At 47.6% G+C, this 11,599-nt stretch overlaps 2 protein-coding genes across 2 annotated transcripts in view; one reads left to right on the top strand and one right to left on the bottom strand.

Annotated features, from left to right (window-relative positions):
* Nucleotides 1–289: 289 nt before the first annotated feature.
* On the top strand, nucleotides 290–2,666 carry NDUFB4 (NADH:ubiquinone oxidoreductase subunit B4). The gene is made up of 3 exons (XM_035314764.1): nucleotides 290–534; nucleotides 798–944; nucleotides 2,511–2,666. Exons 1-3 carry the CDS (start codon nucleotides 334–336, stop codon nucleotides 2,568–2,570), a joined length of 408 nt encoding a protein of 135 aa, XP_035170655.1. The 5' UTR covers nucleotides 290–333; the 3' UTR covers nucleotides 2,571–2,666.
* A 3,442-nt stretch (nucleotides 2,667–6,108) lies between these two features.
* HGD (homogentisate 1,2-dioxygenase) overlaps nucleotides 6,109–11,599 on the bottom strand; it is a 19,141-nt gene continuing 13,650 nt past the window's right edge. Inside the window, exons 10-14 of the mRNA XM_035314762.1 lie at nucleotides 11,026–11,150; nucleotides 10,338–10,442; nucleotides 9,230–9,356; nucleotides 6,949–7,130; nucleotides 6,109–6,458 (exon numbers count right to left, since the gene is read on the bottom strand). Of these exons, the coding sequence (XP_035170653.1) occupies nucleotides 6,327–6,458; nucleotides 6,949–7,130; nucleotides 9,230–9,356; nucleotides 10,338–10,442; nucleotides 11,026–11,150 (671 nt within the window). The 3' untranslated portion in view covers nucleotides 6,109–6,326. The remainder of the gene's footprint in view (nucleotides 6,459–6,948; nucleotides 7,131–9,229; nucleotides 9,357–10,337; nucleotides 10,443–11,025; nucleotides 11,151–11,599) is intronic.

The following is an 11,599-nucleotide window of genomic DNA, read 5'->3' as shown; positions in this document are numbered from 1 at the left end:
ATAGAATAAAAATTCACGTGAGCCCTCCAGGAGAAAAGGATCAGGAGGGCAGCAGCCCATGAGAGGAACACACCACGATCCGGTTCGACCCCCGCCCTCTGCCGCCCCTCTCCCTGCTCCTGCACGCCTCCAACCCCTGCGTGGCGATGTTTCGGCAGCCTTTGTGCTTCCCCCCACGACACAGCCCGTTTTCGAGCAACCCCGAGCACGAAACCCCCGAGACACCACAGCGCGGCCCCGCCGGGCCGGCGGGCGGCAGCAGGGAGCGCCGTCCCCTCATGGCGGCCCCGCCCGCCGCGGCTGCGCGCTGCTGCCGAGCCAGGGCTGCACAAAATGGCGGCCGGGCCGCCGCCGAGCGCGGCCAAGGGGTATGGCCCCAACCAGTTCGTCTCGCTGCCCGCCGAGCTCGACCCCGCTGACTACGAAGCATCGCCGGAGAAGCGACGTGCCGAGGCCGAGCGCTTGGCCATCCGCGCCCGGCTCAAGCGGCACTACCAGCTGCAGCTCAACAGCCCGAGCCCGCCGGCCGTCATCGTGAGTGCGGGGCGGGGGGCGCCGGGCATGGCCGCCCGGGCACGGGTCTCGCGGCGGGGTCGGCCCCCGGGGTGCGGGCTGGCGCGGGCGGTGCGGTGCCTTCCCCTCTTCGTAGTGACCTTGGTGTCCCTCCTGGCGGTGGGGCGGGGGTTTGTAGGCCGCGGTGCTTTGGCGGGGGCAAATGGGGTCGTGCGGCGTGGGGTGCCAGCAGCTGGGCCCCTGGCGTGTGAGGGCAGGGGCTCAGCGCTGTCCTCCCGACACAGGAAGATCCTGCCTTGCTCCGCTGGGCCCATGCGAAGACGCAGAATGTCTACCCCACTTTCCGCCCGATGCCCAGGATATCCTTCAGGGGAACTTTGTTTGCAGTAGGTCCGATCCTCTTCTGGATAGCTGTCTTTAAAACTGACAGGGTGAGTCTGTCGATGACACCGAGCGTAAGTGAACACCAGGTTGTAAAACGAGATTTTTCTGGGGACTCAGTTACTGAGGTCCCCTTGTGTTTAAGAATGCTTTATATCAGTAAAGTAATGAGGAAAGGCAGGCTAGTGCTGAACCTATGATCCCAGAGGTGCCCAACTGGTTGCAAAGTCCTTCAGTGCTGAGTCCTGTATTGTACCCAAGATACAGGCAGTTTGTTTCTCTGATCAAGATGTTATAATAAAGCTTCTCATACCACTCACTGTGTAAATTAATCTTAAGAGACTACTATTTTCCACTGTTGGCACATTTTAGATGTGTTCGCTAAAGTAAAAAATGATAGGGAGCTTATGGGTGACAGGCCTAGCAAGGTCTCTGAATTGCTTGGCCATTTCTCCAGCCCCAGGAAGCAAATGGGGAGGAATACGTCTGCTGAATACAATGCCAGATCTCACCCTGGTTTTTGAGCTTTTGGAAGGCATATCTTGCTTCTGTTCTAAATCCTGAAAGGTGGGTGTCAGAATCTGAGCAATTGTAGATCATTCTGAAGATATTTAGCTATATATGTAAGAAAATAGGAGGCAACTGGCAGACAGGGGTTGTTATTTTAGATCAAATCATAAACCAAGAAGCACTGATATCAATTGCAACTAATAGAATACTTGTAATTAATATTATTTTATAGGGTAAACACAAAATACAGGCCTTAACAGACCTCAGCGATCCTGCAGTATTTTGTTGCACTAGTTTTGTTTCATACGGTAAACCACGCTTGCGCTTAGCTAAAAAGTGTGGATTAGTATGTGAGTACTTGAAAATAAACCTGAATGTGTGTGAGGGACATCTAGATATATTTGCCAGGGAATACTTAAGCCAGAGTCTTTGATACAGTCTTCAGGATAACGCGTCTTGCTCTATTCAGTTCATTTACTGATGTTTAGGGATTTTTCTTTGTGTTGCAGTGGCGTGTCACGCTCCTCTCTGAGGAGTGATTGTTGTGTGTCTGGGAAAGCAAAAGAGAGAGAGAAACTGCTAAGTATTGAGCACTTCTTCTGGATTATTCCAGCAGAAGTAGTTTGGGCAATACCTTCTGTGTGCCATAACGGTACTCTTCTGTGGAATGGTACTTGACTGCAAAGTGAAATACAAAAGGGCTAAAAGTGAACACAGGAACGTTTAGGCAAGTTGCTAAGAAATTTCTCCATAATCAGGTTTTTAAACTAGATTACTCAGCCAGAAGGAGGAGGTAGAGACTAAGTGTATAAGTTAACTGAAACACAACTAGTTTGGTGAAAAATAAGTCAGAGCAATTGGTCTGTGCTGGCCAATGAGAGGAGACTGATGTGCAGAGATCAGTCTGAGCACCTTTCCTAGCAGGTAGGTGAAGGTAAATGCCTTATTTGTTTTTATTTTTGAATTTTGACTGTTAGGAGAATTTCTGCGTATGTGATGATATCTTGCTGTATTCCAGGCTGAAACGTCAGAGTAGCTTTTCTGTTAGCCTAGGCTGATTGAAGCTTCTTCTAGCAGAATAATGATGAGTGTTCTCTCTTCCACAGGATCGTAAAGAGAAGCTTATCCAAGAAGGTAAATACGAGCGACCGTTCAGTGTTTTTTAAGTTGCTGGAGTCGCAGTGCTGCTCTTGGGACATGAATAAGATGTACTGCATGCTGACGCTTCTCCTTCATAAGAATAAATCTTAATTGCTCATTGGTTGGCTTGCTTCTTTTAATAATTACGGAAAGCACAACAGTGCGGGATCTTTATATTTAATACAAATAGATATGGAGGGGATGTCCTGGGCTCACTGGTTAACTCCTTTGGTCTGCATACAAGGGTTCCTTTTAAACTGGTAGTTGTTGCTGTCAGAGCAGCTTGGGCTGAAGTTTAAAATTAGTGGCAGGCTAAATAATTAAGCAATCTCGCTGCAGTTTCCTAAAGAACTATTGCTCATGTACCAAGTATTTCTTCTGGTGTTGGTTTAACTATGTAGATTGCCAAAATCAGATTATAGGTGACTCCAGTGGTATATTTTAATAATCTTTTTAGGAGCCTGCCTGCATGGTCTCTAAGTTGAGTTGATTTTTCCTTTCCCTAATAAAATACAAGCCTAAACCCTGTATATTTGTTTTTTTGCAATAAAATTCTCGATAAAATTGCTGCAGCAATTCTGGAAATAGTGCCTGGGCATCATTGTGTTATGTGTGACTAAGAGCATTTTCACTAGTTTTGTGATTCTTTGAGTGGAGGAGCAAAAAGTAAAAATGTAAGGCATTTTTGATTCCTGTACAGTATAGGAGCACTCCATTTATTTATTCCATGGCCCCTGAAAATAGGCTGTGAGTTGAAAAACAAAAATACCACATCATGCGTGACTGAACCTTGCATCTGCAAAGATATCTTCTCTGCTTATTCTTACAAAAGCACAAATCTCTTCTGCTTGGGTCAACTGGTATAGAGCGGCTCTAAAATTGTCATCGTCCAGGGTAGTGAGATGTGAGTGAGGAAGAGATATCTTAATTCAGTCTTGAATTTTCACATGGCCTCTAGGTGCCGTCACAATCCAAACCACCCCTGTTCTTCAGAGATTGTAAAGGGTTTTTTTTCTGGAATGTAGAGGTCAATGCCAAAAATGCAGTCTTACACAAGTTAAAACTCTTGCGTATGCTGTGAAAGCAGCCTGCGTTACTGACTGAAGCAAGAAAAGCTCTGGTAAGTGTGCTGCCCTGCGTGATTAGAATGTAAGTACAGGTCATTGGGAGTCCCCTTCCATCAGAGTGAATTGGTGAGCTTCTTCACGTAGTCACAGATCAGCTGGGGTTAGAAGGGACATCTGTGGGTCATGTCCCAGCCTGGCGCAAGCAGGGTAACCTAGAATAAGTTGGCTGGGACTGTCTGGAAGGTTTCTGAATATCTCTGGAGTACGAAGGGAGACTCAAAGACCTCTCTGGGGAACCTGTTCCTGTGTTGTCACCGCCACAGCAACAGTGTGTTTACTGATGTTTTAGAAAAGGGATTTTGAAAGTGCTGTTTTTGCTCTTCACTTTCCTGTCTGGGTCATGAAATACTCAGGCTGTGGGGGGCTTGGCACTAATTGTGTGCAGCAGCTGCTCAGGACTATGGCCTGCTTTTGCAATCCCATATGTGCTCCCAGCAACCCTTCTGCACCTGCCTATGACTTCTTCTTCTACCTTAGCTAAAGCACACCCAGCTTAATCTCTCTGCAGAGCTGCTTCTAAAAGGTTGTCACAAATGATATCACAAGATACGGCTGTGGGTCAATGCGGGAGAGAGGCGTCAAGACATGGAGAAAGTAGTATTTAGGGAAAGAAATAATTGCTTGTCTGAGCATGCTAAATTAACTACCTTCCTGCTGCCACAAACTAATTTGATCTCCCAGGACCCATTTCCTCGGCTAATTGGAACTTGAGTTGCCACACATGTAAATTCTTCCTTGCAGCTGTATTTGTTTCAGGACGGTTGAACAAATTGTTCAGGATGGGTTGTAGATGAGAGCAGCGCCCCTGGACTTCCAGGCCTGCGTTTGGTTGGTGTGCTGCACCTGCCTCAGCCCTTGCCTTTGCAGACAGGAGTGTCTGATGCTATGTCCCTGCAGATTTGAGCACGGTGCTTGGAGGAAAGCTGCCCTACTTTTCCCTCTTGCTATTTGCAGAACCCCCTGGGCTGTTTTCTTAGGAGGAAAAAACATGCTGTGCTACTTGAGGTGGTGCTGGGCGCATAGGGGAAGGAAAGAGGTGTTTTCCTTCAGAAATGGAGAGTGAAGACAGAAGAGTAAGTGTGCCTGGTGGAATTTTACCCTTTACTGATGTGTGACCACCCGTGTCTGCTTCAGAGATGAGTTGGTAGCAAGAGAAACGCAAGCCTGCGTGTTAGTGGATCATAATTTATGTCCCAAACAGAAACCAAGTTTTTCCTTCTGACTCTGAAACATTTAGACCTCAGTTATCCCTGGGTTAGTCTGATTAAATCAACTTCTGGCACATTGAACCTCCTGATCATCCTCTTTGGAGCTCATTATTTTAGAGTTTTCCTTGTAGATTTTATAACGTAATACTTTGCTCCAAGCTGATGCTTTTTTTTTTTTTTTTTTCCCCAGGATCTGGTGCAGATCCAAATCTGGTGGTGGGTATATCTGGCTGAAGTTAGGTGTTACAGGGCTTCCTTCTCTTTTGGTAAATTGGAGATTGAATCTCTGGGGAAATAGGAAGTATAGAACCTCATGGTACCAAACGTAGGAACTGTTTCACATCCTAGACTGAAAAACACTTACCCAAACCACTTCTTAGTTTTGTCAGGCTCAACAGAAGAAATCAATTTCACCAGAAGATGAATGAGGAGTGTGAGTTGTCGGCAAACTAGTTCAGCATATGCGCGCATGAGAGACAAATGGCTTGGTAGCAACATCTATCATGTACCTGTCTGGCTAAATTCTCTGAATCCTGTTTTGATATGATGAAAAAGTGGGTATGTGCTAAAGCAGAGGCCTGAGGGTTGGGGAGCCTGGTTGTGCACCTGGTTCCTAGCCTATTTGCTTGGGGCTTCCCTTTCTGTCTCCACTCCGTGGAACAGGAGAGTGGCTCGAACTCGCCACCTAGGGTGGAGGGGTGAATGTTTCAATGTTTTTTGAGGTCCGTGAAGGTGTGTCTGCACTTGGTCTTTCTTCCAGGTAGCTTCCCAGGAGCAAACGTCTGGGCTGGCCAGACAAGCCCATTGACATCCACTGAGCTGCTAATCAGCACTAGGGAGAGACATCGTCAATTGTAGACAATCAAGTCGATATTGAAGGATGGCTAGAATGAGACTGAAGAGGAAACTTTCCCTCACTTAACAGTGAAGCACTTTGGATTCTCTGACCTTTTCTAATTTGCAGAATGCTTTTCTGACAATAAGGGCTCTCCTTGGCAACCCTCCACAACCAGCAGGTTGAAATGCCCTGCCCCAGTAGGAGGCTTAGATCTGGTAGAGCCTTCATCTCTGGGAAGATCTTCCCTTGCAGACAGCATACAATGCTTCGTTGTTCTCCCACCATGTATTCAGGAGGCTCTGGCGTGGTGGCTGTCACCTCGTATCCACCCAGGGTACAGCATTCACACCAGCTACACATGGTGAAAGCCATGCAAGTAGTTCAGCTTCAGTGTGTCACCAGGAGGGCTTTAATTGGGTACTTGGAAGTTAAGAATAGTGTTTTTTATTGCGTTTCCCAAGTTACATGAGCATGATAGCTTTGGTGATTTGGTGGCTGCTGGAAATGCATTCTTGGAGCACTCGTTGCCTGAGTTGACTGTGCCACCACATGCAGGTATGCTGGATTTCCCTGTCGTCGGTTTGTGTTGCAAGCAACAGATATGTCTCTTTACTTGCAGTTGGGGTTGAAATGGCTTTTCAGAGGTTCCCAGCACTTGTAGTAGTTTTTATCTAGGCGGTTGGAGGTCTTGAGGCCCCACTTGGTAACAGCCATGCTGAGGGAAGATTCAAACATGAAGGCCTGGTGGGAACAGGAAAGGTAGATTAGGGCAAGAGAGTGAGAGCTTGAATCCAGGCAAGGGGGCTCTGCTCTAGCACAAATGATATTAACAAGGACCCTGCATACCCTGAACGCCAGGTTGTTCCAAAGCTCTATTTCAGAGCCTGTTGGTGATCATCATTATATTTTAGGGGGGTGAGAAAGTAGAACAATCATGGTCTTGACTTCTTTGCTCATAGGCTAAGACAAAAATTAAATCACTCAGCATGAAAATTCCCAGCCTCCTGCTCAGGCAACAATTTATGTGGGCAGATGATCAAAGCTGCCTGGCATCTAATGTCTCCAGAGGAGCTCCTGGGAGCTGAACAGCATTGATCGGTATGGGGTGTGAATGCTGCAGCAGTTTGGTCCGAGCACTTTCCAACTTTCCTGCAAGAAGGTAGGCTGTACTTTGGGAGTGGCAGTATGCTGTGCTGGGTACAAAACCTTACTGGCTCTCTTGGCACCTTACCATAGTCCCTTCTGCAACCCTCTCAGGCTCCAGCTTGGCTTTGCTCGCCTTCTCAAAACAGTCAGCATCCGGCCCGTGAGGAGTCATCATGCTGTGCAAGCTGGCCCCTCCAGGCTGGAAGCCCTCCTCCTTTGCTTCATAGTGGCCTTTGATGAGCCCCATGAACTCACTCATGCAGTTCCCTGTGGAAGGCATAGAGAAGAGGTTGCAACACAGGAGGCTCACGGCTGGTAGGGAGCTCCTTGAAACCCTGGCAGGATGTGGAGTGGAGGTTCCTATGCTTTTGATTCATGCAGGAACTGCTTAGTTCTTGAGAGCCACTGTATGCTCAAAGACAAGGACCCAGATTCTGCCCTTCCCTGAGAAAGAATACTTTAAGCAGACCCTCTGAAACCAACAGTGATGTACCACTAACTTAGCTAACGATGGCTAAATCTAATCACACAGTGCTTATTAAGTTATGCTCCCTGCTAAGGAAGTACTTTAACAACTGCCACCCCGGTCTTCAGTAGACCTGATGTGACTAAACGTTATGGCAGCTTCCTGCTGAGTGGTCAGTTCTTTGCAAAACCAGAGCATGCTTCTGTAGCTCCACTATATATAACCCTTTTTTTTTGCCACTCGTTCAATATATGACTCTAGGACGCAGCCTCCAGGCACGTGGAAAGGTGACCAAGAGAAATCTGTATTTATGAGCTGCATGGCCACCTTTGTATCGAAATTGTTTTGGTGTCTAGAGGTGTCTGTTAGGATGGGAAATTTTTGGAGCACCGTGGCTATAGTTCACACGTGGGGTGAAGTTAAGGCACCAGGAAGACTGAGACTCGGAGTGCACCAAAGCTCTCTGAACACAGGCTTTTTACTGCACATGAGATGTGCTTGGGGGTTTCTGGCAAAAGAACTAGACCTCTTGAAAAATGGTTGGAAGAGGAGAGTTACTGAGGAGTGCTACTCCTACCCCAGAGCTGCTCTGTCCTGCCTCTGCAGCAGTACAAGGGTCTTGTCTTGAGAACTGTCTGCACAGGTACGCTTGGCTCGCAACATGGAGAAGATGAGAGTTATCTCAGCTGCCTCTTGCCCCAGACTACGCAAGGCAGATGGGCTTCATGTTTGTTACAGCTTGTAACATGCACAAATTTAGCACAGCTCTGCTGATGTGTAGCAACTTCATCACTGCAAACAGGTGATGTGCCTCACCTCTTAGGGCCTAATAGAAGAGGTATCTGTGACCTGGCACTAGCCTGGCTGGTCAGGACATGGCTCCACACTCATTATTGGGAATGGAAGCAAAGGGGCAGGAAGGAATTTGCCCATGGGATTTACGCAGTTGGTAGCACAGCTGCTTATGGTGCTTGCAAGCACCACTAATTCTGCCAGCCCCTAAGATGCTTAGAAACGTGTCTAAGAAGCAGGAGGGAATGGCTCTTAAACTATGGATTGTGAGCATGCAGAAAGCCTCCCAGCACTTCAGAGTGACTGTAGGGAGACCTCGAGGGGGCCTTTTTGTCTGCTGACAGAAGGGCCGCAGGGTGGGCAGGCTTTCTCCAGTCTCCTACTGCCTCATCCACACCCCGCAAGGGTAATTCCATGTGGTGAACAGGATTTCTAGCATCCATTCAATGTGACAGGTGGCTATGCTCTGGGACTACCAAAAAGAAACCACCTCTGGTGGTGGTGACCAAATCGCCCCAAATGCAGCCAGTTCCTCTGCCTGAGAGGGAGCCCAGTTCCTGACCTCTGGCTTTCCTAAATGCTGGGGGTACCTCCACCACCGTGCGGGTGGTGAAAAAGGGCTCGGAGCTGATTCAGTCCTTCACTGCAAGCCCAGTCTCACCCTGCGAGATCTTGGGTAGCTCTGCATCTCTCAGTGCTGTCGTATTTTCATTTCTTCTGCTCTTTATGAGATGTTCTTTATGTTCTAATGAGATGTTAAGCAATTCATGGCTGGATGACAGGACAATTTCTGATGTGTCTGTGCTGTGCCAAGTTCGATATGCACCCAGTCTCAGCGGGAGCCCCTTGAGTACAGACACATCCATCTACACAGACACAACCAGCCCATCACCTCCGAGTTTTCCGGAGGTGCTGTAAATAGGAACATCTTTGGTTTTGTTCATTTTCCAAGGAGGACTCACTGACTCCAAGAAGCTGTATGTAACCGTGCCAAGGGCAACAAATTGGGCTGCTCCTTCCCTGAGCATGCTCTCAAATAAATGGAGGCTTGGGATTTTTATTTTCTGCACTCCTGTACTCAAGCACAACCCACAAAGAGCAGACGTACTGTGGTAGTATGGTGGTCGGAAGGTGTTGTTGGCCACCCCCCATCGGGGGGGGAATATGACAAAGTCAGCAATCGCCACTCCAGGACGGGTCGACTTGGCTGTCAGGACAGTGAAGATGGAAGGATCCTGGATAAAATAAAATAAAATAAATAAAAAGGTGAAAAGCATGAAACAGAGCAGGGCTCTGCTCAGGTCATCCCACTGGCAAATCTGACTACTGCAGCCTCTCCCATGCCGAGGACTTCAAGATAATTTGTTGTCCCTCCCCGCTCCCCCTAATAGCTCAAAATTCCCCTTTGAGTAGAGGGCAGGAGCATCCTACCAGAGGCTGATTGCCTCGCAGCCCCGCTGATGGACAAACAGGGAGAACAAAGGGCAGAGGAATTGTCACTCGCTTCAAGGATTTTTGAGGTTTCCGGTCCAGTAAATTGATTTTCTGGGCTTTGATCCCAAAACCATCTTTCTCCTGGCAGGTTTTTCCGGAGTTTAAACAATACTTTCTGTTAGTTGTCTCGCTAGAAGTGCTCCTGTCTCCTTGCACACCCACTTGCGGAAGCAGTGCCAGGAGATGGCATCGCTGCGGGCACCTCTCCCACTGGGCTGGTTTCCTTTTCAGAAGAGCTGCTCACATTGATTTTGGCTTTAGTTATTTTCCATAAGATCTAGAAATTATTGCAATGAAAGCTGCCAGCTCTTCAAATGAGTTTCAGGGCTGGGCTCAGAGGAACAAGGGGAAGGAGCCCTAACGGTTGTAATAAATAAACCAAGGTAATAACTGGAAGCAAAGGTCTTTTCTCAGAGTTGCATGGTGCATATTGGCTCAGTATTCAGCCCTCTTTCAGGGCACAGAAATGCTATGCTAAGCTGCATAAAGCTGTTTAAGAAGCTATCAACCTCCAGTTCTATCATTGTACCACTGAAGAGGTTGTATGTCTTTGCAACATCTTGTTTCAGGCCCAGAAAAAGAAGCACAAGAGATTTCACACTACTTCTTACAGGACAGCATATTTTTTAACAGGCATTGAGCCCCTGGAGCTCAGGATGAATTTTGATGGCACAGTATCCACAAAGTGTAGCTACTCTACTTTTCGTAGCTCCAGGACTTACCGCGTGGTCAAAAGCAACAGAATTAATGACCATGAAGTTTTCCAGATTGTATTTGTACGGCGTGTAGTTCCCATGCCAGGCTACAACGTTGAAGGGGGAGAAATCCTACCAAAGCAATAGGGACAGAGACAGAGGATTACCTCACACAGCCCTCCAACTTGCTGCACATACGCAGGGCACTGCTTTTTCCCAAATTAAAAATGGGTTTAGTGCTGGTGAGTACAGTGAGAGTGTGAAGCCCTTCGAGCACAGCCCAACACTGCGAGGACATGGTTTTTCTCAGCATTTCCACCTGGTAAGCCTCAGCCCTCCCGCCAGGGCTCAGTCTATGAGGACTTTTGGGTGCTCAAGCAGTGCTTGAACAAGGTGGGCTCCAACACTATCATTATGGTATAGAAAACTTGGATTTTCCCCAGTGGCCCCAGTTATTTTTTTCAGCTCAATGGGCAAGTGGAAACAAGGAGGCAAAGACCATCACTGAGTCTTTGGGTTAACCAAACTTCCACAGACACATTTTCCAGACTGAGGAGCATCAGCTGGGGAGATGAATAAGAAAGCAAGGGCTCAGCCCTGCTCCACTTCACCCAGCAGGACGTCCTGGGACTACATGCATGATAGTGAGTTGTAGACTCCAGGTCATGCACCGATGGTCCCTTCTGTGCCCTCTATTCTCCTGGGGCCTCCTCACCTGCTGGGCCGCAAACAGCTTGCCCTGGTACTTGCTGATCACCGTGTAGCCCCCCGGCACTCGCCGGTCCTCATACCATGCCACCGGCACCAAGAAGTCGCGGGGATTAGCCAGGCCATTTGCTCCTGTGAAAGAAAGAGAAACACCAGAGATCTCTGGGCAAGGTGCAAACATGGTGGCTTTGTGGGCGCCCTTCTGCATTTTGAATGAACTTACTGCTTCTCAGCGCATCATGAAACCTGTGATATTCATGTACTTGTATTGCTCCTACAAGTAGGTAATGGTAATACATCCTAGCATTTCAGTCCATGCTCCCTTACGTGACTAAGACAGGTCTCCCCCTGTTCTTTTCTGAACAGGATTTGCCCTTCATCCTCAATTAAAGGCACGTAACAATTGGGAATAAAGCAAAAAATGGAGGGTGAATTGCTTTCAGTTCCTGAACATCCAACTACTTGGACACTTAGCCATGCAGAAGCTATGAAGCATGTCATGAGGGGGCCTAATAAATTTCTGAACACTTGCAAAAAATAAAATAAAATAAAATAAAATAAAATAAAATAAAATAAAATAA

This window comes from Oxyura jamaicensis, chromosome 1 (genome assembly GCF_011077185.1).
Source record: "Oxyura jamaicensis isolate SHBP4307 breed ruddy duck chromosome 1, BPBGC_Ojam_1.0, whole genome shotgun sequence".
Lineage (NCBI taxonomy): Eukaryota > Metazoa > Chordata > Aves > Anseriformes > Anatidae > Oxyura > Oxyura jamaicensis.
The sequence above is the reverse complement of the archived record's forward strand: the minus strand, read 5'-3'. Positions and strand labels throughout refer to the sequence as shown.